Below are 26,091 nucleotides of genomic sequence, written 5' to 3' on the forward strand. Positions count from 1 at the left end.
CATGCGCCACTCCACTCCGGAAGTGAGTCCGAGGAGGGCGCGTCACCATAGCGACCGAGGCCTCTTGTGCAGCTCGCGGCTGCCGCGCCACCTGAGCCTTTTTGGGTTCATTTCCTCCTTCTGCCCCGGGGAGACTTCACCACCTCGCCAATGATCGGGCCCTTGTGACGTTGAGCCGAGCTAGCAGGAGTCAGGGCTGGGTGGGCATGGGGCGCGACCCCCGACGAGCGGCTGGTGGGATGGGTCTGTGGACGTCCAAGCTGCCCCAGAAGGGCAGGGCCCTGAGACCCCAGGAGAAGGGTAACGTCGCGGGGGTGGCTGGCTCACCGGGGGCAGGAAGGAGGCTGTGAAGGGCATGAGGGAGGTGCAGGTGCCGCACACCCCAAGTCCAGTGTGCACACTTCCCCCTCCCCCCCCCATCACAGGAACACAACTGCACATGCGCAAGGATCAGCCGTGCTTCGATCCACTCGGGCGCCGGCTGCGCGGGGTTCTGGGCACAACGCGGTCAATGTGTCCGACGAGCGCCCCGGCCTCCTGGAGATGACAGTGTAGTGAGGGAGACAGTCTCAGAAATCGGCATCTACGGGCAGGAGGGAACAGGGCTGTCACAGGGAAAGAGGAACCGGCTCTGAGGGCTGGAGGAAGAGGGGAGGTTTAAGCTGGGGTTGCCTAGGGATTCACTAAACAGAGGGGGAGGGAAGCAAGGCACCCAACATTGCATTATAAAGGGCTGCACACCATGGTCATGCCTGGTAGCTGCCACGTTCATGTACTCATCACCCACGCCAGCACATCAGAAACTGTGCCCCGTAGTAGAGGCACGAGGGCCAGCAAGACAGAAATCCTCCTTGCCCTCCTGGAGTACAGAGGCCGGCAGGGAAGACAGACAAGAACAAGTGAACAGGCAGAATCATTGCTGTTCATGGCTGCTGCTGTGGAAGACGTGGGGCTCTGGGTTGGAATGATGGGGCGGGAGGCTCTTAGAGAAAGCAGGATGGCTGGGCTGTGACCTGAAGGCCGTGGAGGGGGGAATTACCAGGCAGGGGGAGCAGCAAGAGAGGGTTGAGTTTGACAAGTTCAAGGGACAGAAGGGGCCACTGGGGCTGGACCAAAGTGGAGGAAGAGGAGGGTGGTGTGGGACGGTCTGGAGGATGGGCGAGCCTGCGCCCGCTCTGAGCCTGTTTCTTTAACTGGGAAGTGGGCCGGTAGAGTCATTGAGATTCTTCAAGGAGATCCTGTGTGCAGAGGGCCTGGCCTGCTCGGGTTCGTATCTGCTTCACAGTGACCCACAGCAGCACTGACGGCATGCCATGTCTAGATATACCATTGGGGGCTATGGACCCCCAGATGCCATCCTGGGGCAAAAGCGGATATGTCAGGAGACCCAAGTCCAGTGTCACTCACCCAGGGACACACATTTGGTGGTGGACCCAGTCACATCGGTGCATGCTGGCCCCTGCAGGCGCCAAACCCTCTCTCCACCTCTTCCCCGCTCCCCCCACCCAGACATCCTCAGGTCCCCCCTGATCATCTTCATGATGGGTGGCCCGGCTTGTGGCAAAGGGACACAGTGCAAGAACATGGCAACCAAATATGGCCTCTGCCATGTGGGGCTGGGCCAGCTGCTGCGGCAGGAGGCCCAACGCAGTACCCGGCGGGGCCGGAAGATCCATGACATCATGCTGCAGGGGCTCCTGGTGCCTACGGTGAGAGCTCACAGGCTCCGGGGGGCAGAGGGAAGAAGAAGGGGCACATAAGAAGGAGTTTCCCTGGAAGCCCTGTAGAAGCAGATAGGCCCAGAAGGCCATGGCTCCTGGCCTGGCCACTGCCTTGGTGCCCTGGGTCTCCATGTCCTCAGCTGTAAAAAGGGGAGGCCAGCTGGACCCACAGCAGGAGTCTGTAGCCAGAGTTGGCTGACGTCATTCCTATCAAGCTCGTAGCAAAGTGCCCAAGACTTCACAAGCACTGGGGAAAGTTTGCTAGTACTCATTCCTCTCGTGACCTTGGGCATCTGTATCACCGGCCCCTTCTGTACCTGTTTCCTCACCTGTAAAATGAAGGTCACCCCCGTCCCCACCTGTAAGATGGCAGCAATAAGTAAACGAAGCCTCACAAAGTTGGGCACACGGTAGCTGTTGGCCCAGTAGTAGGGCTTCGTGCGTCAGAGTGGCCCCAGGGCACCAGGGAGGACCCGGAACCCTGGCCCCGGACAGGGCAGGTACCTGAAGTCCAGACCAGGAACGAGAACTTGACAATGTGGCTGTGTAGGTGAGGGAAACTGGGGCACTGAATCCGCCACCTCTTTCCTTCCCAGGGCATCATCCTAGACATGATCAGCAACGCCATGTTATCTCACCCGGAGAGCCGGGGCTTCCTCATCAATGGCTTCCCGCGGGAGCTGAGGCAGGCCAAGGAGTTCGAGCGCATTGTGAGTGACCCCGGGCTGTGTGAGTGTGTGGTGAGGTGTGAAACTACGCCTCCCTCCCCACCTGGGATGGAGTCCAGGCAGGGTGGGCCTCGGGAAGGGAGGAGATGGCGAGGGGGTAAGGGCGTTTTATATGGTCAAGGGACAGCTGGGAGATTGCTGGAAGCTTCTAGAACCTGGGTGGATAGCTGGTGAGCTGGCCAGGACAAAGTCATATTAATACCTTTTTTTTTTAAGATTTTATTTATTTATTTGACAGACAGAGATCACAAGTAGGCAGAGAGGCAGGCAGAAGGAGAGGGAGAAGCAGGCTCCCCACCGAGCAGAGAGCCCGATGAGGGTCTCGATCCCAGGACCCTGGGATCATGATCTGAGCCGAAGGCAGAGGCTTTAACCCTCTGAGGGACCCAGGCGCCCCAAAGTTAATATCTTTCTGTACATAAATGATGTGCAAATGAGTGGCATGTGGGTTTAGCCTCATGTCTGGGCCATGAGGATGAAGCATGGTTGAATAATTCATCTATATATGTAACCACCTGTCTCCAGGTAGCGTGAGAACAGGCTGTGTCCTTAGGTGTTCACGAGACAGACTCAGTCCCTGCTCTTAGGATGCCAACAGATAGGCAGTGACCAATGCGTGACTGGCTGAACAAAACAGAGACATTTCTGGCAGCGGTAAACACAGTGAAAAGCGAGAGACAGAATAACATCCTGGAGGGCCACAGGGGGCTGTTTGGGTTGGCCTCCTTGAAGCGAGGACATGGGACAGCTGAGCTGTGCCAGCAGGAGGCAGCGGGCGCTGGCGAGCCGGGCTACCTCTCTCCAGGCTCCCCCTGCACGCCCGCGGTCTGACTTCAGGATAAGGCCCCTCCACACACCTCAGCAGCCACACATGCCAACAGGAGTGTCTGGAAACGGCTGAGCGGGGATGAGAGAAACTGTGGCAGGTTGTCAGCCTCCAGGCTTTTCTGGAACTTGCTGGATTGGGTCGAAATGCTTTCAAAGACGTCTCCTGGGGCTGGAAGAGGTGGGGCCCTGCCCTTTGGCCGCACCTGCTTGGGAGCAATTCGAAATGACTTGCAGGGCAAATATTGGGCTCCCTCTCCCGGTCTGGGCACTCTGAGGGCAAAGGCCAGGCTTGTGAGTCTCTCTGTCCCCATCAGCCCTGGGCCAGCACCCGGCCCCTGGTAGGCCCCGGCCCTCCAGGCCAGCTCAGCGAATGCCACAAGGCCTGGGGACAGAAGCTGCGCACTCCTAACCCTCGGGCCCCACGTGGCCCCCTGATGGGTTCGGTTTGCACTCTACAGGTTTTCAAGACTTTTTCCCTGAAGTAGTGGCCAACCTTCGAGACTTAGGAGATGCTGCCTCAGAACTCCTGCTTCCCTTGAAAATCTCCCCGCTTGGCAGGCATAGGCCCTGCGCGTCCCCATGGCAACAGCAGTGTGAACGCATCCTGAGCTTTGTCCTGGGCCCCGCACTATTCTTGACACTACGCGGAGGAGCTCTGATCTTTTGGAACATTCCAGAAAAACGTCTCTTGCACCATTAGCGTCCTGCTTTTTTACAGAGGGATCGGGCGACTCGTGCAGGGTCGTGCAATTCAGGTGGTGGGCACCGGCCTTCCTCGGGCCCCGGCAGCTGGTTCTGAGGCCTAGATTTTTCACCACATCAGCGCGGGACCCTTCTGTGCCTCGCGTTGGGCTCCCCCTTCCTCCGGTGGAGGGTTGCCTCTCTGTCATGGAGGCCGAGCGCCACCTGCCACGTAGGATTGTGCTTGTGCTGTGCTTCTGTGCTAAGAGGAACAGAACATGTACTTTTCCTCTTGTGCCCATGTGGCTGCCAGATGTGAAAAAAAAAAGGCAATATATCGGGGTCTGTGTTAGGAGAGTGCATTTTCTTTGTGGGGAATTTTCTAGATCTCTGAGAGCTGCTCTGCCCCTTCAGCCTTTGTGGACCCTGTGGGCCCCTGCCTTAGGTCTGAGCCAGGTGTCCCCGGAGGCACCCAGCTCGGCCCTTCATGCCCCCACCCCGCTGGGCTGCAGCTCTGTCTTAGGGCGGTCTCTGATGCTGATGTGGGTTTGGAGCCAGTGAGACTGGCCCTCAGGTCCCACTCGGTCACTTGCTCCACCTCCGACTCAGCCTCCCCAAGCCTCAGGGTCCTCATTGGTGAATGTGGACAGACGTGCTACCGGCGTCTCCCCACATCGGGGACACGGGGAAGGCTGATTCCTGAGACAGTTTCTGGTCTGTTTCCAAGATTGCTTCGGTCCCCTGTGCACCTGTCTGAGAGCACCGCTAAAGGGGACCGAGGTCCCAGGGTGGGTGGCCTATGTCGAATAAGCACGTGGGGACTCCCCACCGGGAAGCACTCGGCTCAAGCTGGGGCAAGGGAGACCAGATGACCCCCTGCAGCTCCAAGGAGTATCGTCAAGGTTGGATGTGGTTGGAGCATCCGTGGCCAGTCGCCCTGAAACGCCCAGACACGGGAGGTCTGTTTCTCTGGGTGCGTGTTTCTCCCCAAAGTGCCACCTGCAGGAAGACTCCCCTGTTCAGAGGATTTTTAAGTAATTGTGTATTTGTTAAAACTTTTTGTTAATCAGAACCTTGCGGGAAATGGCCCTGCACCCTTCACCCCCGTTCCCTACAGGGGGTGACGTCCTATTCCGTGGCCGTCCGGCACGGTCACCAGGCTGTCAGGGTCACTGTGTAATTGATGTTAGTTCTCCCGGAGCAAGTGAAGCTCTCTTTTTCCATTTCCCGAAGTGTCTCTCATTGCTCCCCTCCCCGCCTGGCAAAACATAGAAAAAAGGAATTAGGTGAAGTCCGTGTCTTAAGGAACAGCGCTGACCGTGACGTAGAGACTTGTCTGTGGACGTTGACCCCACGAGGCCTCGTGCTCAGAAGCACCCAAGAGAAATGAAGGCGCCCGCGTCCTGTTCACCGTCCTCGCCAGGAAGAGGAGGGGCTTATGCACGCGTGTGCGCAAGGCTTCCAATTTTGGGTGTCTCTCTGGTGCCAGGTTTCAATCACGCACACAATGGGAACGATCTAAGGGATCACCCTGTCCCCAATCAAACCATCATCCAGGGTTGGCCACGCTGGCTTTATCTGCGCGAAAACGCCCTGTCATCGGCGCGGTGGCGGGGGGGCTCAGTGGGTTCAGCGTCTGCCTTCGGCTCAGATCATGATCCCAGAGTCCTGGGATCGAGCCCCACATCGGGCTCTCTGCTCAGCAAGGAGTCTGCTTCCTCCTCTCTCTCTCTCTCTGCCTGCCTCTGCCTACTTGTGATCTCTGTCTGTCAAATAAATAAATAAAATCTTAAAAAGAGAAAAAAAAACCCTGCACACAAAAGAAGTCTTGTTGCGGTTGCCGACTGTGCGTTTAAAGCAGCTTCCAGGTCCCGTTCTGGGGTCTCCCTCCCTGCGACACTCCCGACATGGTTAACAATCTTGCCTCGAGACCGTCCGGTGTCCAGGCCACCTCTCGGTTTTCCCAGTGCCTGAAGAACGTCTCTTTGGCTTCCCTCCGGTTAGATTTGCAAAGAAAACGAGGGTCACGCCTCACTCGTTGTCTCCTAACCCAAGCCAGGTGGTCAGCCCCGCTCGCATCCCTTTGACTCACTGGAGGGCCTGGGTCGCGCTCGGGCTTGCCCAGGGGCTTCCTGCCTCGCGGAGTTCCCGAGTCGTCTCTCCATGCTTCGCCGGCGCTGCACTCGCGACGACGTTCACTGCCGCCGCTCGGATGCAGGTTCAGTACGTTGTGTGTGTGTGTGTGTGTGTGTGCGCGTGTGTGTTAACCCTTGAATATTTCAGTATACATTTTCCAAACACTTCCCCTTATCTGTCCTGTCCTCAAATGATCTTCAGATTTGCGTGAACATCTTCAAAATCTTTGTCTTCTGACGTCTGGCTCTAATGAGGACTGAGATAAGGCCAACCCCGCCGCAGGTCACTAGGGCCTGGCGCTCCCTGTCACCCGCGGGCGCTCCTCCCAACCCCGCTGCTACTGCTTTCCTGGCCCTCGTGTTTACCGAAGAAGCCGCATCTCCGGGTCTCTCTATCTCGCACAGCCTGGATGTCGCTGATTGCGAAGGGTTGTGGACCACGTTCCTCTCTCTGCTAGATTTCCTATAACTGATAGGATGTTTGATAAATCAATGTTCCCGCATTGATGAACGGGCATTCTTCCCTAAAGAAGAAATCTCTGTCCTCATCGAGGGCTGTTGGATTCTCCGGAAACACGGTTGTTGTTGTTTTTTTTTTTTTTTTTAAGATTTCATTTATTTATTTGACAGGCAGAGATCACAAGTAGGCAGAGAGACAGGCAGAGAGAGAGGAGGAAGCAAGCTCCCTGCTGAGCAGAGAGCCCGATGCGGGGCTTGATCCCAGGACCCTGGGATCATGACCTGAGCCGAAGGCAGAGGCTTTAACCCACTGAGCCACCCAGGCGCCCCCGGAAACACGGTTTCTACCAGACAGGTGGGAGAGAAGCTTAATCCCTTCCTCCAAGAAGGCCGCTTTTCAGAGGAAGGCGTTGGTGTTCTGGTTCCTTCCAACGGCGACCACGACGTTGGTCATTTTTGCCTTCGTTTGTTTTGTTCTCTTTCATCACTAGGAACTCACGGGTCTTTTGTCGCTGCCCTCGAGCGGGCTGTCACATCGGTGGCCGGGGGCACCCTTTCCCGCTGACACACGTGGCCTCTGACACAGCCACCTTCCCCTCCCATCCCCACCCCTGCCCTCTCGATTTCTGGCCGACTTCCCGCCCCCAACCTTTCTCACTTCCTGCTGAATCCCAGAACTGGCTGTGCCTCAAAGGAGCCCTCTTCCACAGTGGCCCCCAGTTGCCACTGAGTTGTCATCGTTTCCAGGCCTTTCCAGGGGACAGAGTTGGAAAGCACAAACTTGTGGAAAAAGTAAAAAAAAAAAAAAAGTAGAAAAAAAAATAACAAGTTCATACCGATGTTTCTAGTTCACACCATGACCGAGCCTCCTTCTTTTTCCCTAAAACCACGAACGCGGTCATTTGCATGATTCCGTCATTTGTAGGAGCGTTTCCAAGGAATATACCCATATTAACGACTAAGAACAAAACGAGGGAAGTTTAAGATTTCCCGGCAGCTCCGATTTTCCTTATACAATTCCTCCCTGTGGACGTACACTAAAAACACCGAGCGGCCCCAAATAATCATTTTCTCTGCATAGTTATGATGACGATAACACCCAGTTGGGTACATTTGTTTCGGTTTGGTTTGGGATATTTAGGGATTGCTTTGTTAAATTTAACTTTTAAATTTGCATATTACTTAATGATTCCAAAGTCAGCGCCACAGAAAAAGGTGTGCGGGAGAAAGCTTGTTTCCAGCCATTCCTGTCTGTCCCCAACCCCCCAGAGGCAATCATTTTCATTAGTTTTGGGTTTGTCCTTCTGGTGTTTCATTGTGCAAATATAAAGGAAGTGTGTGTGTGTGTGTGTGTGTGTGTGTGTGTGTGTGTGTGAGAGAGAGAGAGAGAGAGAGAGATCCTCCTCACACAAAATCTAGCATTCTGTATATACTTGTCTTCATTTTTTTTTTCTTTTTAACTTTACAGTATATCCTGCAGGGGCGCCTGGGTGGCTCAGTGGGTTAAGCCTCTGCCTTTGGCTCAGGTCATGATCTCAGGGTCGTGGGATTGAGCCCCGCATCGGGCTCTCTGCTCAGCGGGGAGCCTGCTTCACCCACACCTGCCTGCTGCTCTCCTAATTGTGATCTCTCTCTCTCTCCGTCAAATAAATAAATAAAATTTTAAAAAAATTAACAGTGTATCCTACAGCTCTCCTGTTGGCATCAAAGACTTCCCGGTTCCCTTTCTGGTCCATGGTGTGGCACTGCCATTGTCTAACTAGCTGTTCCCCCAGAGACATAAACTGTCAAACAACATATTATTGGTAGACCATAAGCTGTTGGCAGTCTTGTGTCACTACAAGTAATGCCACACAAAGTGACCTGTGCGTGGCATGTTGTATTTTTTAATATCTTTATGATAGGTCCTTTGGAGTGGGTGTGTCAGATGAAAGAGAAACATGTGGGTCATCCTGCTAGCTCCCACCATGGTCTTTGTTTTGCATTGCCACCAACACACCCACACCAGCAGAGGATGCTGCCACACTTCTGAATGTTTGTCACTCTGCTTGGGTGTGAAATGGTGTTTTGGGGTTGTTTGAAATGGGCCTTTCTTTTACTATGGGTGAGGTCGAACATCTTCCCCAAAGCTTAAGGGCCATTTTTATTTCTTCTGTGCGCTTTTTATATTTAGATTTATTTTTTTTTCCTTAAAGATTGTTGGTCTCTTCTTGATTTCTAGGAACTCTTTACATATTAGGGCTATTAGCACTTTGCGGTATGGTTTGCAAATCTTTCCTCCACCGCTTTGTCAGTTATCTATTGAGTTTGCTTTATGGTGTCTTTTTATCATGCAAAAGCTTTAGTTTTTAATCAAATTTATCATATTTTGTTATTTCTTCTAAATTTTAAGATCACCCCTCCCCAAATGCTAGGCTTATAAGGGACTCTACTCATGGTTTATTTAGTACTTGTTTGACCTTTCTTACATGGATATCTCTGATCCATTTGGGACGTATCCTAGTTTTTGGAATGAGCTAAGAGTTCAATTTAACCTTTTTCCAATCAGGATCCAGTTGTTCCAGAATCATCCAGTTGAAAGGTTGTCCTTTCCCCCATTTATTTGGGGTACCACCCACACCATGTAACAACTTTCCATATTCACTTGGGTCAATTTCTGGATGTTACTCTGTTTCGGGGTCTGTCTGTCCCCCTGTGCCCTGCTGTTTTAGTTATGGCAAATTTATTAGATTTTAATATCTGTTAGGGTTCAATATTGCCTCTCCCACCCCTACCAGCCACTGGTTTTCTTTGCCTAGGTTCTCCTGGGCATCCCCGCTTGTTTTTGTATACAAATGTTAGAGTCGACCAATTCAACTAAAAAATATGTTATCATGTTGAAATTACAAGCTGATTTAGGAACTCTTATCTTTATGATGTGGTCTTCCTCTCTAGGCACATTTATATCTTTCTTTTGTTCAAGTCTCCTTTGGGTTATTCAGGGGTCACCTTATCCAAGTTTTCCTTAAAGATCGTCCTTAAGACTTGGCCTATTTTTGGAAAAGTTTTGCCTGAGCTTGTTACTTTTCATTTTGTTGCTGTTCTCAACGGGGCCTTCTTTTCTAACTGGTGGTTTCTGTATACATGTAGGCTGCTCACCTCTGTCAGTTAATGCAATATCCTTTTATTTTTAGCAAATATTTTATCAAATTCTCTGAAGTCCATACAGGTTTATCTATTGATTTTCTTGTGTTTTCCAGAAATGGAATCACATTACCTGCAAACACACATAGTTCTACCTCCCTTCTTTCAAACCCAGGTTTCTCAAAGTGATTTCTTTTATCTCATTGCTTTAGCTGATCTTCTCATACCCTACTAAGTCATAGGAGCAGGAGTGGGCAATTTTGTCTTGTTTCCAACTTCAGCGGGAAAGCAAATTTCCATTAAGATGCTGGTGAAGATATTTATCAATTCCTAACCTCTTTTTAAAAAGAAAATGTTTAAAGATTTATTCATTTATTTATTTGACAGAGAATACAAGTAGGCAGAGAGGCAGGACGAAGCAGGCTCCCTGCTGAGCAGAGAGCCTGAAGCAGGGCTCGATCCCAGGACCCTGGGATCATGACCTGAGCCGAAGGCAGAGGCTTAACCCACTGCGCCACCCAGGTGTCCCAATTCCTAACCTCTTTGAAAATCAGGAATGCATGCTCGATTTTGTTAATTGCCCTTTCTGTGTTTATGAGGATGATCATATGCCTTTTCCCTCAGAGGTTAATACAACAAATTGTATCAAGCCATCCTTGCTTTCCTGGAATGAATCCCACTTGGCTATAATTTTTTTTTTTTTTTAAATGCATCACTGAAGTCTATCTTAGAAGGAAGTTCTGGAGGAACTCGTAGGAGGTAGAGCTCACAGTGGACAGCCATGGAGATCTAGAAAGGTCTCCCTGAGAATAGTCCGGGAGGGCAGAGCAGTGGGATGGGTAGTTGTGAGTTGGGGACTTTTGTATCTTACCCAGGGGAAATATCTGGACTGCTTAAATCCATCTTAGAAGGAATTTTTCAATCCACATATCCATCAGCCTAGAACTAAGTTAGGGTACATCCATACAGTAGAGTACCGTAACAACCGGGGCTTCCTCCTAGCCGATATGGAACCATCTCCAGTTATACTGAGTGAAGTTGAAGACAAATCAGTATCTTCACCACTTGTATAAAAAAGGAGAAAAAAGACATCGGAACCCATTTGCCTTTATAGTATATGCCTAAATTAGGGGTGCCGGGGTGGCTCAGTCGATTAAGTTGGCTGCCTTCAACTCAGGTCGTGATCTCAGGGTTCTGGGCTTGAGCCCCACGTTGGGCTCCCTGCTCAGTGGAGTCGGCTTCTCCCTCTCCCTCTGCCTGCCACTCTGCCTACTTGTGCTCTCTGTCAAATAAATAAAGCCAGTCTTAAACATAAAATAAAATAAATAAAACAAAACAAAATAAAATAGGAGGTAACTCCAGGAAGGAGTTGCTTCCAGGGAGGGTGAAACGGGTGGCTGGGGATGGTGAGGGTGTCTTCACTCTTCCCTGTGTTATTTCTGAGCTCTGCCAAGGTCCTCTTATCTCAAAAAACTAAACATGTATGGGGCACCTGGGTGGCTCAGTGGGTTAAGCCTCTGCCTTAGGCTCAGGTCACAATCTCAGGGTCCTGGGATGGAGCCCCACATCAGGCTCTCTGCTCAGCGGGGAGCCTGCTTCTCCCTCTTTGCCTGCCTCTCTGCCTACTTGTGATCTCTGTCTGTCAAATAAATAAAATCTTTAAAAAACAAAAAACATGTAAACAGCAACTCGGAGGTAAAGAATCAGATGAACCCGTGGAGGGCCGCACAATTCTGGACTCCTGATTTCAGGGTCGGGGTTCCGGGAGCCACTGCATCTCGCCTCTTTCTCACCCAGTCCCCTTTGTGGGTGCCTAGGTGGGCCGGGCCCCAGACGTCGTCATCGTGTTGGACTGCTCCATGGAAACGATGGTCCGGAGAGCGCTGCGCCGGGGCCGCCTAGAGCACCGGGCGGATGACTGTGAGCCGGCCATCCGCCAGCGCCTGGAGACGTACTACACGCTGTGTGAGCCGGTCTTGACCTTCTATCAGCAGAAGAACCTGCTCTGTAATGTAGGTCCTCCCCGCTGCCACTCACTTCCCCACGAGCCAACTCCGCAGGGGACCAAGACAGGGGGTCATGCCATGGGCCACAGCCTGGACCTCTCTGGGCCGGTTTCCCCACTGCGTACACTGGCAAGTTCGGGAAATTCCACTTCTTCCATCGGGCAGTCGGGGCACAGGCCGTATGGGCACAGCCAGGACATTTAAGGTCGGAACAGAATGACGGTCTCCAAAACTGCAACATTAACGACATTTTAGAATGTATCCGCACAACGTAAGCTTAGGACAACCGGTTAACCACAGCCAAGTCCAACTGTATACCTCGCCCAGGGGGGAAGCGGGGCTCTCTTAATTCTTCTAGTGACCCATCTTTCAAGACATTAAACTTTGCCGATGTCCCCATCTCCCGCTGAAGGCAGGAGTGCGAAAGGAGGGCGTCCTGTGGAACCGGCTTTGGCCAATGAAGTTGGGGTGGGAGGGTGAGGGCCCGGCCGGGCAGCAACTTCCCTCGCCCTCCGGCCTCCCACCCTGCTCCGAGGACCAGTCCCTCCGGCCGGCTGTCAGTGACATGTCGCACCGCGCTGCAACCTTCCTGACCCGTTCACCTGTTCCCTTACTCGCGTGGCCTAGGAACCGCAGCTCCCGGTTTTTTGCTGGCACTTAATAAAGAGACCTGCTGACCTGCTTCCCCAGAACTGACCCTTTGCCCCACACCCTCTAGATCTTGGCAGAAGCAGCTCCAGAGAACATTTTTGCCAAGTGCTGCTCGGTCGTTGAAAGCCTGCAGTGACGGAGGGGCTGGGGGCTCTGCCTTCTTCCCCATCCCAGAACCCACACAGGGCTCCGAAGGGTGCAGCGCCACTAAGGTACAGTATTTGGCGATGGCAGGCCGGGCTGTACCGTGAGCTCACTTCCCACAAGACCCCTGACCGACAGCCCGTTCCTGGGCCGTGGCACCCACAGGGGTGGGCTACAAGTGGCGCTGCCCTTCAAGCCTGTGGGCCCAGGATTCTGAAGGCGAAAACTGATCTGTGTTAGTGTTCAACGACGAGCCCAAAAGGCACATTCCAACTATATACTAGGCCTCAAGATGACTGGCCCTGAGCCGGAGAGCTCAGAAGGCCCCTCAGTTCACTCTCCCATCTTCTGTCCTCACCCTTTGGAGGCCACAGGCTCCCACCAAGCATTGGAACTGGTGCTAAGAGGCCTGGTTTCCACCTTGGGGCCCGGCGACAGACTAGGCCCCAGCCAGGTGCGGATCAAGGCCAGCATGCCTCCCAGGAGGAGTGCACAGCCCCAGGGGGGCTGCGGGGACAGGCTGCATCCATGGAAACACCTGTCCCCAGAGATTCTCCTGGGAGTCTTGCTCCGCATGCTCCCAGAGGGGAGAATGGAATGAGAGAAGGCTCCACTGGGGCTCGACCTGCTAGTCCCCTCTCGGCCAGGCAACACCAGAAGAGCAGTCTTTGGGGGGTGCCCAGACCCTACTCTTATTGGCCAACCCGTTCCTCTTCAACTTGTTTCCTCTACAAACACAACTGCGGCCAGCACGCAGTTTTTAGACAAAAAGCACTTTATTTAACAAAAAAAAAAAAGGGGGGGGGGTCGGGGAGTTAGGAAAGCACGATGCGCCTGCAGAAAGAAAACTATTTTTTCTTTAAAAAAAAAAAAAAAAAAAAAAAAAAAAGGAAAGAAAAAACACAACACAAAGCTTGTAATTTCCAATCACCATTATCAGGCTTTTACAACATCTATAAAGAACAAACAAACATCTGCTTCAAAACTCTACAGGGGGCAGGGGAGAGAGGAGGGAAGGGGGGGGGGGAGAGAGAGAGAGAGAGAGACGGCACCCAGCAGACACGGGGAGGTTTTGTTATCATTTATTTGTGAAGTTAAAAACGAGCGATAAAAAGTAAAAACTGCCATACAATTTTTTGTTTTGTTCTCAATTTGTTTTCAGTTTCAATGTCCTCCTGAACAGTTGAAACCCAAGACCAGTCCCGGGATGGGGGGCGGGAGGGGCTGCAGGGGAGCCGAGCGAGGCAGGGGGAGGAGGAGAGAGGAGCAGAGGCCTGAGGAGGGGCTCGACTGGGGGAGGGGAGGGGCCTGCGACAGCAACACCTGGTCCAAGGAATGTTCCAACTCTAACTAAAAAAAAGAAATAGCAAGAGTGACTTTTTTTCCTTTTTAAAAGTTTATTTTAAAAACATGAAGAGGGCCAAGGGCAGAAGGAAGAAAATGAATTGCCTTCCCCTGAAAGAGGCAGTTTCAGGAAGGGATAGAGATTTATATATATATATATATAATTTTATAGGTTTTGTTTGCTTTTTGTGTTTTTTATATTTAAAAAATTTTTTTTTTTTTTTTTTTGGCAGAGATTTAATTCTATCTTCTATGGCTGGCTCAACATGAAGGATCCCAATTTTGAAAGAAAAAAAGCATGAGACACACAGAATAAGCGAGAGAGTGAGAGCCCAGCATCGCCCAAGGCCATGACCAACAAGCCACTCACAAGGGCTCCCCCCACACCCCTCACGGCAGCCATCGCTCTCTCGCCAAACAAACGAGGAAAAAAAAAAAAACAAAAAAACAAGAAAGCCCCCAAACAGAACAAAATGGAAAAAAAAAAAAAAAAAAAAAAAAGATTTTCACAGATGAAGAAGTTCACATTCATTCGAGTCACTGAGCCTGCGGAGAGGGAAGAGATAGGAATCGGTCACTCCGGGGAGGGCCGGGGGGCGGGGGACGAGGGGGCGGTGGCCAGGAGGGGCCAGGAAGCCCTGCTCCTCAGCCTGTGGTGAGCTCAGGCTGGAACCATGTGTTTGCAACTGTCTAGTCAAGTGCTCCGGGGACTCGGCTGAAGTCAGACCGGCTCCTTGATGGAGGAGGAGGAGAGAGAGTGACAGGAGGACCAGGAGGAGAGAAGCGGGGCCGCAGAGGCGGAGAGCAGGGGGAGGGAGAGAAGCGCGCTCAGGGTCTGGGAGGGAGGAGGGGTGCCCTCTGTCTTCAGGAAGGCAGGTGCTCTGGCGCATCACAACATGACAATCTCAGAGATCACGGTGTCCCCACAACACCCCTGTGAGGTAGGTTGGAAGGTGGCGACGATCGTCATGCCCACTTCACAGACAAAACCGGGACACAGAGGCAGGCGCGAGAGCAGAGGAGGCGGAGCCCAGGCGGGGCGGGAGGGGCCCTGGGCCCGGTCCCCTCGGCAAGCTCCCCGAGTCCCACCAGAGCCAGGGCTGACCCACGCTGGGGCCGCCTGCAACACAGTCACTTGGACACAAGGAGAAGATCGTGGGGTTAAAAATAAAAGAATGCAAAGAACAAAACCCAAAAAAGTAATGCAGAGAGGGGAAAACACATCCGTTTTCTTCCCGAGTGGCCAGATTTTGAGTGAGCGAGTTAGCAGCCAGGATGGCGACCAACGTCTGTGCTGCTGGCCTGCCCCCCACCCCCAGGACTACCCACCAGTTCAACAGTTCGACCTTGTATCTGTTTCGCGCTTCCCCCAGCATCGCAACAGCGTGACACAGGAACAAGCGGGCCGGCGCAGGGAGGCCTCTTCGTTTAACCTCTGGACCCAGCGCACACGTCCCCCGCTCGCGGGGACTCCCGGAGACCTCTGGCCACACGGCCCCCGCTGCAGGCATCAAGGACACACCCCGCAGGGGAAGGGATTTCCGGCGCTACCCACTAAGGCAGGATGGACGGTGGCCGGGGGTTGGAAGGAGAAAGGAGGAGGAGGAGGGTGGCAATTCCCACTTGCCTGCTGCTGTCCCTGCTGTGTGGGCGGAGGCTGGGGGCCGCCGGGACCTGGGGTCTGTCCGTAGTAAGCGGCCTGCTGTCTGTAATATTCGGCCCAGGCGGCACTGTAGTCTGGCTGGGAGCCCGGGGGTGCTCCCGGACCCCCTCCGGTGGCCACTTGAGCTGCGGGCAAGCGGAGTCCCGGTGAGGAGTGCGGCCGGGGGCTAGAGGGCCGGGCCCTGCCCCTGCCCTGCCGCCCCAGCAGCTCACCCTGCTTCTTGTAGTACTCCTCCCAGGCCTTCGTGTAGTCCTGCTGCGGCGGCGCTCCGGGCTGCTGCGGCTGCTGGCCTGCAGGAGAATGCCTCGAGAACTCAGAGCGTGGCATGGGGACGCGGCGGCCCCCCGCCAGCCTCGGGCTTGCTCGAGCCCCCCGCGCTGGCCCGCGCACTCACCGATCTTTTTGTAATACTCTTCCCAGGCCTTAGTGTAGTCTGACTGGCCGGCGGGTGGGGGCTGAGGGGGCTCGCCCTGGGCAGGAGGGGCCGCGGGGGCCGGTGCAGGGCCGGGCACAGGGCCTGGGGGCTGCTGGTAGTAGTGTGAGTAGTAGGCGGCCCAGGCGGCGTTGGGGTCTGCAGCGGCTGCAGCTTTATCTGTAGGAGGGCAGCAGGCTGAAGCGCAGGACCGGAAGCGAGCCCCGCCCTCCGCGCCTCACCCCGGCCAGGTCCTGCCCCTCCCCGGGCAGCCGCACTTACTCGGGTCATGAGGAGCAGGTGGTTGCCACTGGGGGTAGGTATTGCCCCAGCCCTGGGGTGGGTACTGGTGAGGAGGGGGACCCCCCGCGCTGTAGGACAAGAAAGACAGGACAAGTGAGCTGGGGCCACTCCTCCGCGGGGGCAAGGGTGGCTGGCAGGAAGGAGACCCAGGCTGAGCCCACTGTGTACACTCAGTCACAGGCCCCTCGCCCAAGGAAACGGGAGATGAACAATGCCAAGAACACAAACGCTGTTGCCGTGAAGATGTCCAAGTCCCCCAAATTCAACATACACGGGTCTGCCTGTTAGGCGGGAGACGAGGCTCAACATCTGTGACATCTTTCAAAAATGGCATCTATGCGGGCTCCTGGGTGGCTCAGTCATTAAGCATCTGCCTTCAGCTCTGGTCAGGATCCCAGGGTCCTAGGGTCGAGCCCCGCATCGGGCTCCCAGAATTCTCCCTCTCCCACTCCCCGTGCTTGAGTTCTCTCTCTCGCTATCAAATAACATATAAAATCTTAAAAAAAAACAATAATGACAAAAATAGCATCTCTAAATGCGGGACGCTATGCCGGATCACATCTTGGACAGGTGACATCAAAACTTCTTTTTGGTGGCGAATGAAAATGGGGTCCGCTGCGCTTCCTGCCAGCACAGCACCCCCGTGTCCCAAATCCCAGGAAGCTGAGAATTACTCACTGCGGGGGAGCCCCAGGTGGCCCCTGATTGAAAGGCCCAGGGTTGAAGGGCCCCATGGGGCCTGCAGGGCCTGGTCCCCCTGGGCCTGGTCCAACTGGGCAGAGGGGACCCTGGAGGAAGGAGAAGCGAAGTCAGCTGGGCGGGAAGGGGACCGGAGATGGGTCCGGGCCCCAAGAGCCCCTCCCTGAGCCCACCTCAATCTTCTCCTCAATGAGCTGCTTGGCGTGGTCAATCTGCTGGGGTGAGCCCCGGATGATGAACAACTTGAAGTTGGGGTCCCCGTTGGGCGGCAGCTGCCGGGAGATCTCCACAAAGGCGCCCGTCTGCTGGTTTATGGCTTTCACGTTCTCCCCGCCTGCGGGGGGCCACAGGCAGTGAAGAGAAGGCAGAGCAGAGGAAGGGGGCGCAGAGACAGAATGCCGACGGCCGACTCACCTCTGCCGATGACCAGCCCACACTTGTGAGTGGGGATGGAGAAGGTCATCTCTCCGCCAGGAGGGCCCCAGTTGCCTTGGCCCCTTCCTCGTCCCCGGCCCCCTGGGGGCATGCCGGGACCCCCTGGTGGGCCGGGGGGACCACTCTGCAAGACAGGAGATAGGCAATGAGCGCAGAAACTTAGCCCGGCGCCTGGACTTCCCCTGCAGGGCCGCGCACGTTACCTCCGACCTCACCGGCCGTTGGCACCACAGCCCATCGGCATCACAGCCTGACGCCACCTACCCTGAGGCTCTGAAGGAGATCGTTGATGATCCGCGCCGCATGCTCGCACCGGTCTGGGGGCCCCATTATGTGAGCGATCTTCTCAGGACCTGTCCCGTCGTCTGAAGCCAGCATCCAGAGAACAGGGAGACGGATTTTACAGAAAAGCACAACACCAAACCCCCATAACACCGCCTCTGCGAGGTAGACACCGTGCCAAGCCAGGTGTCAGAAATATCTCAGGCTCCAAGTGCCGCTCATCTCACGCCATGGACTGAGGCGCGGGGGGAGAAATGCAGTGGGGCCGGGTTTCCAGAGAAGAAAACCGACCAACTAGGGCAGGGCGGCAGCTGAGGCTTCTTCCGGCACACGGCACCCCCAGAACAGATGCGTTTTATGAAACTGAGAACGGTAATAGACCTCAGAAAAGCAACAGAGAAGTCCTTCCTCCCCATGGGCCTGCCACTTGGGAGACTCTCGCGGAGGCTTGGCAGTAGCCCAGAGTTGGGACAGAGTGATCTGATCCAACCCTGGCTGCCCTGTCGGGACGGGCCACTCGGTGGGGAAGAGGAAATGGGGAGATGTGATGAAGGGAGAACATTCCATGTGGACTTAGAAAGCCTGCCCCTCGCGAGCTCTCCCACAAAGGAGGGACACAGAGCACGTGCTGCTGGCTGGGAGCGACGAGGCACTGCAGAGGCTCGGCGGGCTCCCTGGTGCCAGGCCCTCTGCAGCGGAGCCTCAGAGCGATTCCGAGGACTGAACCAGAAGACACGGCCACCCCCCACTCTCCACTCGGCTTATCTTTGCAGCCAGGCCCCTGACCTTGCTTGAACTGTATCCGCACGCCAGCGTCGTTCTGGATCTTCTTGATCATTTCTCCACTCCGGCCGATGACCACCCCGACCGAATGCCTGGGGACCGGCACCTGAGGAGAGAGGGCGCAGAAGGGCCAGCTAAGTCTCGTCCCTGCAGCTCTGGTGCCCTCTGCCCACCAGAACCGAGTCACACCCACCCCGTGGCCCTCCGCCACTCCGGGAGGCCTGCACTCACATCAATGCCCCCGCCAATCCGGGATCCGTACTCGTTCCGGTCCCCAAAGCCGCCCTGGTCGCGCTCCCGGAGGATGTCCATCACCATCTCACAGGCTTGCTGCAAACACACAGGGCAGGGTGTGCACAGGGCGAGCCCCCAGCACTGCTCCCCCAGCCTCCCACGATCCAAGGGCTCAGGGACCAAAGCTGAGCCTACCGCAGAGCCCTGCTAAGCTCCTGACCTGCCATCCTGAGAGGGAGGGATGGCCAGCCACCCCCGTTCTCCAGGTAAGAAACTGAACGATCCGCGTTTAGGCCGCCTGCTCACGTCCAACCCTGTCCAACTCAGTATGAGAGTGAGAGCCCAGGGCTGACTTCAAGAGGACGCACTTGAAAATCTCTCCCCCTTCACTCAAATCTCCAGCCCTACCTGTCACTCCCTTCTGCAACAGCCCATCCCCCCCCGGGGTTCTCACCTGCACTTTGTAAGGGTCCCCGATGATGCGGAGAGGCTTGTCCACATTCGTGTTCTGGGAGCCGTCTTGAATTAAAATCATCTTCACTCCCGCTCGCTCCTTTACAACCAATGCGGACAGTCAGTGCCAAGCCTTCAAATGACTTTGTGGGGCTAGTGCGCGCAGGGGGCAGGCGTGACCACACAGGGTAAGAGGCTCTGGCAAAGCAGTCGGTGGGGCGTGCACACACAGACACGGGAGACTTCCCGGCGCAGGAGGAGCTTCTGTCCTCCACCCCTCACCTGCAGCTGCTTAATTGTCTCCCCGCCTTTGCCAATGACCAGGCCGGCCTTGCCCGCGGGGATCATGATCTCCTGCACGGTGCCGTTCTGGCCCCCATTGGCATTGTCGTGGAACTGTCCTGGGGGCCCCCCACGACCCCGAGAGACAATGTCATCCAGCATCATCTTTGCTTTCCTGAGAAGGGAAGAGCGGGGTTCAGACACCGAAAGAGCACCGGCCTGACAGTCCCGTCCGGCTCAAAGGGGAGGAGGGGACCCCACACGTGGGTCTGACAGATGACGAGGAAGAGGGTCCGTCCCCGGGGCTGGAGCCATTCAGGTGGTTCTCTCAGCTCTTCGAAGTCGGGGGGCAATCAAACCATCAGTACAGGCCCTTGGCAAGGGCAAGGGTTGAGGGGCTGGGCGGAGTCACCCCCAACTTTCCAGAGGATGGAGAGAGCTTCTGCTTGCTCCCCTCGTCACAGGGGATGACGGGCCCTGCCAAGGGACTTACTGGACAGATTCTGGGGCTCCTGTCAAGGACACGCTGCGCTCAGGTAGGCCGCCGCTGTCTGCAGAGGAGAGAGAGGGTCAGTGCCGCCCGGGGCCACGGAGACTAGAGAAAGGCTTTCCTCCGAGACGGGGAAACTTGCGCAGCAAACAACGGCTGCTTCTGCCCACGGCAGCCTGACCACGTGATGCCGCGTCACACTCCCGCGAGCTGCTCCACGCAAGACCACAGCTGGGAAGCCTGACGTCCAGTCACGGTGCCGGACCACTTAGGGGAAAAGGATGAGGCAGAGGGCGATGCTAACCCTGGGCCACTCCTGCCACCGTGTCTACAAACCCCGCTGCGGTGGAGCCGGTCCTCTGGAACCCCTGCCAGCCGGGCCGCCAGACTGGGATCCAAACCCAGGCCGGCCTCAGAGCCATTCCTTCCAGTGCATCTCCCGGCCTCATACATGCCCACTGGTTTCCTGCCGGGTGTTCACTTCAGATGGTGACTTAACTAACATTTTAGAGCAAGATCTAGAACAAAACTTCCTCTATTCAATCTCCCATCTCCCACCTCAGCCTTCCCCAACTACAAAGCGAAAGGGAGAAAAGTTGCAGCTATGCTGCAGGGCGCGGTGCTGCACTGGCTGAGACCTTGCCCTGCGCCGGGCATAGAGAAAGCGCCCAGTAAATACCAACCTCTCGCCTCTGTCCAGTCGGACGATTATGAACGGACTAGGAGACCAGCCCAGCCCCACACCCAGCCCCGCACCCGTTCTGACCACGTCAGGCTCCCATACCTGGAGAGATCTGGACTTTGCAGCCTGAGTCCTGCTGGATTTTGTTGATCTGTTCGCCTCCTCTGCCGATGACTAGGTGGGGAAAAGGGGAAATGCAGAGGTGGACGAGGGCACCCCCGCACTCAAAACACTGTGTGGCAGGGCTTCCTGGCCCTCCTGAGAGCCCCACCTGCCCCCCACCCAGAGAGAACAGGTGAGAGCCGAGGACAGTAGACCTCTGCACACCAGATGCTCCTGAGCCAGCAGGGGCTCCCAGGACACATCCCTGAGAGGCAGAGAAAACGGGCACCCCGCAGCGACCCACACTCACTCAGTCCCACCATGCCGTCTGGGACCCTGTACTCTTCTGTCATTGAAGTCCTGCAAGAACAGACAATAAAAGTCAGTCTCGAGTGAGAAGCAGTAGACAGACGAGGGTCTCCAGGAGAAAAGGCCCCTCAAAGCCTAAGCCCCTGACCTGTGGGGCCCTTGGCCTACTGGCCTCTGCCCATGCTTTCCACCACATCTGGACCAAGACCCCACAGGCCTAAGCAGAGTGTGACAAGAGCTCCCTCTCCCCACAGCAAGCCCCTCAACTCTCGAGGCCTCAGATTCCCCATTCAGGCCACAAGAGGCTTGGTCGGGGTCAACGTGGCCCCTGAACCATTTCTGCTCCTACCAACTCAGAGCAAGAGCAAACGCTTGGACGCGGCTACGGAATTCCTATAATCATTTCAGATCTCTTGACTTTAAAAAAAAAAAAAAAAGTTTGTATCTTTTCCACCTCAGCTCCCTAGCAAGCCAATTTCACTGCAATTGGTAGAAGCAAAAAAAAAAGAAACAATGTGGTCCTTTACAAAGACTTCTACATCAGGTCCACTGAGTCATGGGGGGTGGGTGGCAAAAAGGTAGGAAAGAACCCCGAGCCCCACCGGTTCTTGGGATCAAGCATTTGCGAAGGCAGACAAGAAACCCAGGGCCGGCCCCCAGCCCTTCTAGAAAGATGGTTGTCGACTGCGAAGTTCCCACCACAGCGCAGGCAGCAACAGGGTGCAAAGACCGCCCCTTCCTGGGCCCTGCACACAGGCAAGCACAGGAGCAAAGGCAGCTCTTCTGCCTCCTGGGCTTCTCTGTGACCAAGCGAGCAGCGGGGACAAGGTCTGAAACGGTGCAGCCCCCAGACAGCTCTCCCCCAACTTAGCAAGAAAAGCCAGAGACAGCTGACAGACAAGAGAGCAAGTGTTCTCCAAATCACAACTTACCTGGGGGGAGGATGGATGGGTCCAAGTTGAGAACTGATGGCTGCAGAGAGAAAATTCAAAGCAAAGATTGGCTTGGCTCCTCTCTGGGACCCTGAACACCCCTGGCCCCCACATAGTCCCGTATGCACAAGGAGTGGCTGGCACTTAGTACGGTGCTTCTGGACCTCCCTGAGCGCTTGAGTGTGACAAACCCACCGCCCATCTGACCGGCTCTGCCTCCATCTCCAGGGGGCTCTGGGATCCCTAAAGTTCATGGACTCCAGATGCTAAGCACCTAGAGCCTCTATTAAGAACGGTGCCACCTGCTCAGAGCTTCTAGCTCCCAAATTCTAAAAACCTCTTAAGACCCTGAAGCTGCCCTCTGCCTGCATCATCCAATGGACTTACAGTCTCCCTGGGAAGCCAGTTTCTTGCTCTCCGGTTGGTCTGTGAAAGAGAGAGAATGTCAGATGCTGCACCCACCCACCCACAGCTGCCTCTAATCTAATGCTGGTGCCACGCGGCCTGGCAAACAGCCCCCCTCCCCCACCCCCAATATCAGAGCCAAGACAGGAGAGTAGCACGGACCAACTTCGGAGAGGGGGGCAGACATCCATCAGTCCCACCACCAGCACCGAACAGTAAAGAAGTCCTTTATGACAGGAGCAATGATGGCAGCATTCGAGTCTGGGGTCAGGGTCAGGGAGGGCCCAGGTGTAAGGCCCGTTGCGGCTGATCCCCACAATGATGGTACTGGCCACAGTGGGCAGCGCCGCACGCCCTGGGCCAGCCAAACTGCACTTACATGGGGCCTTGACCCAACTGCGAGCATTTCCCAGGCCGACCAGAAGGGGAGGACCGATCTTGAGAACTTACAACTTGGACCTAGTCACAATCAATCTGCTCCTCTCAGCCACCTGATACCCCAGGATGGCAGCCCAAACAAAGAGAAGGAACAAAGCTGGGACTGCTGGGCTTTGAAAAAACCAAATGGCAGTGAGCTTCCCCCTGACGCTGGACCATGTTCAAACAAAGACCTTCACTCTACCCCCAGGCATTCTTCCCAGCAAGCAGTTACCTCCATCTTCTAACTGCCTCTTTTGGCCCCCAAACCCAAAATCAGGAGTGCTGTTGTTCACTGTGGTAGCAGCGTCGCCTCCAATTTTGGCTGCAATCTAGAAACAAAATCGTAAGCACAGAAGGTTACCACCACAACCAATCCTCCCTGGTGTTCAGATCAACTTCTCAGAACCTACTCGAGGGCCTCGGCGTTCAAGAGTCATCCAGGAATTTCAAATCCCATTCTAGATGGGATCTGCGCTTCCGTTGGTTTGCAGATGGACCCCAATCCACACTGATCTGCTCTCAGGAGGGTCCCTGGGTTGCCTCCACGAAGGAGGCAGAAACAGTGACTGTAGCCCGGCTCTTCTGGGATGGTGAAGAGCACAACTTTCCTTTCTTGAAAGCTTGACATTTGTTGGACAAATTTTGGGAAAATTTTTTGCTTAAAGGCATCCAAAACCTTCACTCCACCAAAACAAAAGACCCTTTCTGAGAACACAGGTTACATATCAGACACGTGAGGGGCAACTTCAGATAACCCCAATCCCACAAACTTAAAACCAGAGTCCATTTGTGGGTCTATTACAAGTTTTTCCAAAGGCACACAAACCGTGAACTAAGGATCCATCTTTCCACCTCCCTCAACTTTCCCTCTTTTAACGCCTGGAGCGAGAGCCCCTGAGATAAGACTTACTCCCACCCCAGCCAACAGCATCCACTCGCCTCGTTACAACTGCTTCTCTGTCAAGGCAGTTTGGTGGGCACCTGGATGAAGGGCAGGTGAGAACCCTACCCTGCTCCATAGGTGAGGAAGACACAGACCACACTGGGCGGGAACCGGGTGTTCACCTAACGGGACCTCCCACTCTGCCCTGGAGGCACTGGAACAACCCCAGAAAAGCACTCAATAGCAAAGGCACTCAGCCGGCCCCCAGCCCATCAGCTTCCTGAGAGGGCAGCAAACTTCTCCCATTCTACAGGCCCCCTGCTCTCCAGGACGTGGGGAGGCTGCAAAGGGAGCCGAGGAGGTCAGTCCCACCGGCAGGTGACACCTCCGTGTTACCATCATGCCTCAGAACACGTTGGTGGGACCCTCCTCGCTTTCCCAAAGACACGGACCAGGCTTTCCAGCCACCGGAAGCATCAAAAAGAGCCAGCCCCTGTGCCCACCCTCCTCATTTCCCCTAAGTGCTCGGCCACTCTGGCAGCAAGGGTCCCCCGTTGCAGGCTCCAGAGGAAGGGCTGTTTTCCTCCCACAATTCCTCCGTCCCGAGAAGCGGGCAAACAGGGTCGGGGGCAAACAGCTCTCTGCCCTGATGGCGAGGTGAGGGCAAAGCAAGACCCTCCCCCCCCACCCCGGGGAAGAGGGACACTTTGCTTCCTAGAGAGCGGAGCACGCCCTCGGGTGTCCTAAAGGGGGGGGGGTTCCCCAAAGTCAGTCCCAGCCCTCCGGGGCCACTAAACATCCAGGGGCCGTACATGGCGACCCCCCGGACACCCCTTTCCCCTGCAGGGGTTCACCCGCGGGGGGCCCACTGGAGACATCCTGGGCGGCCCAGGCCCCCGCCTACAGCCCCACGTGACCCCACGGCGGCCTCAACCCCCCCCCCCGCGACCCCGCGCGCGCGCGCGCGTGACCCCGCCCCCTCCCCCGCCCGCGCGCGCCCCTCAGGCCCGCGGCCTCCTCACCTGGCGGGCCCGCTGCACGGCGTCGGCGAAAGCGTCCTTGCGGATCCCCGGGCCTCCCCCTCCGGGCGGCTGGGAGGGACCCCCGGCCGACCCCCCGCCCGGGCCGCCGCCGCCGGGGCCGCCGCCGCCCCGGTCCCCCGCGCCCGGCGGGCCCGGCGGAGGGCCTCCCCCGGCGCCCCCGGCTCCCCCGGCTCCCCCGCCGCCGCCAGCGGGCGGCGGCGGCCCGGGCGGGGGTCCTCCCGTGCTGTAGTCCGACATGGCGCGGCGGGGCCGGGCCTGGCGCGGAGGCTGAAGCTGAGGAGGAGGCGGCGGCGGCGGCGGCTCAACGCGGGAACAAGGCCTCGCTCCACACGGCCGCGGAGCACTCTGGGAACCCAGCGGCTGGGAAGACGACGAGGGGGGAGAGGGACGCCCCCTCCCGCCGCCGGCGTGACGGACGGCGCCGCCAGGCCAATGGGAGGCGGCCGCCGCTCCTGGGACACCAATCGCGGGCTCTGGAGGCGAGCGGCCAATCGGAGTGCCGCGAGAGGCAGTGGGCGGGAGGCGCCGCGTGACCGACAGGTCTCGGAGGCAGTGGGCTGCGGGCTGCCGGTGCTGGGCGGGCAAATCGAGGCGACCCGAGAAGGCAGGAGGCCCAATGAAGCGGGAGTTCCAGAACTACGGGGCGACTTCAGAACCGGATTGACGACTCCGGAGAGTCAAGTGGACAGGAAGGAGGGGCCTGGCGAAAGGCCCCTTTGACCAGGCTGGGCGGGCGCCAGGTGAGATAATCGTGCACGCAAGCCAATGAGTACGCGCAGAAGGCGGTTCTTGCGAAGATTGGCAGTCAATTTAATCCAACCCCTGACGAGCTCTGGGTGACGCGCTTAGGTTTGGACTGGATGGCTTTCCCTGTTAACCAGAATCCTTTTCTAGCCTTGATTGCTAAGCCAATGGCTGGGCCGTGGGGGCGGGTGCAAGGTGACGGACACCTCTCTGGACGAATGACAGGGTAGGAAATGAAGGTGCCCAGTTTTGGTGGGAGCCAATGGAAGAGGAGCTGCATTGGGGCGGAGCCGACCGCCAAACGCGAGCGGGGATTAGCCGTGGCGAGAGTGAATGGCAGTCGACGTAGGCAGTGCCGACCGGCTGCGGGGAATTCGGGCCTGACGTCTGGGTTAGCGCCCCAGGAGCCTAGTTGGGTAGGCGGGACACATGGCCTGCTCGAGGCCTTGGAGATCGGGTGCTTCCGGGAGGGGGTGGCCCAAGGGCAGGAGGGAACCCAGAGATCCCGGGTACCGCCTGTCTTCTCCACCCCGGGTTCTAGAGCCCCTGCTTCTCTTCCAGGCCTCATGCAACCAGTTCCCCTGCAGAATTCAAGGATCTAGGGCCGCGGGTTCTCTCCTGGGACCCTAATTACATCCCACGCCCTCTCCACATAAGGTCTGGAGATAAGAGCTCCAAGCGCCGATCCTAGGCCTCAGTTACTCTTCTGAACCCA

The 26,091-nt window shown here is 56.1% G+C and overlaps 2 protein-coding genes across 6 annotated transcripts; one reads left to right on the top strand and one right to left on the bottom strand.

Annotated features, from left to right (window-relative positions):
• The first annotated feature begins 22 nt into the window (after nt 1–22).
• Nucleotides 23–14,142, top strand: LOC131823382 (adenylate kinase isoenzyme 1-like). Of its 5 annotated transcripts, none has more exons than XM_059159683.1 (6): nt 23–300; nt 1,510–1,709; nt 2,318–2,431; nt 11,493–11,687; nt 12,400–12,544; nt 14,054–14,142. In XM_059159683.1, the coding sequence occupies exons 1-5, from the start codon at nt 207–209 to the stop codon at nt 12,466–12,468; spliced, it is 672 nt and encodes a 223-aa protein (XP_059015666.1). In that variant the 5' UTR covers nt 23–206; the 3' UTR covers nt 12,469–12,544; nt 14,054–14,142. The 5 variants fall into 5 exon arrangements, with proteins under 5 accessions (XP_059015666.1, XP_059015667.1, XP_059015663.1 ...); XM_059159684.1 differs by having other exon boundaries at nt 25–200; XM_059159680.1 differs by lacking the exon at nt 23–300 and having other exon boundaries at nt 499–1,709.
• Nucleotides 13,543–24,973, bottom strand: KHSRP (KH-type splicing regulatory protein). The gene is made up of 19 exons (XM_059159658.1): nt 24,612–24,973; nt 22,939–23,035; nt 22,269–22,307; nt 21,882–21,921; nt 20,951–21,000; nt 20,641–20,712; nt 19,860–19,917; nt 19,367–19,541; nt 19,086–19,184; nt 18,629–18,727; nt 18,401–18,503; nt 17,597–17,697; nt 17,312–17,456; nt 17,071–17,231; nt 16,877–16,986; nt 16,178–16,266; nt 15,878–16,075; nt 15,696–15,773; nt 13,543–15,608 (listed from the first exon to the last, which is right to left on the bottom strand). Exons 1-19 carry the CDS (start codon nt 24,867–24,869, stop codon nt 15,331–15,333), a joined length of 2,250 nt encoding a protein of 749 aa, XP_059015641.1. The 5' UTR covers nt 24,870–24,973; the 3' UTR covers nt 13,543–15,330.
• Nucleotides 24,974–26,091: the final 1,118 nt, after the last annotated feature.

The sequence above is a fragment of the Mustela lutreola genome, chromosome 2 (genome assembly GCF_030435805.1).
Source record: "Mustela lutreola isolate mMusLut2 chromosome 2, mMusLut2.pri, whole genome shotgun sequence".
Lineage (NCBI taxonomy): Eukaryota > Metazoa > Chordata > Mammalia > Carnivora > Mustelidae > Mustela > Mustela lutreola.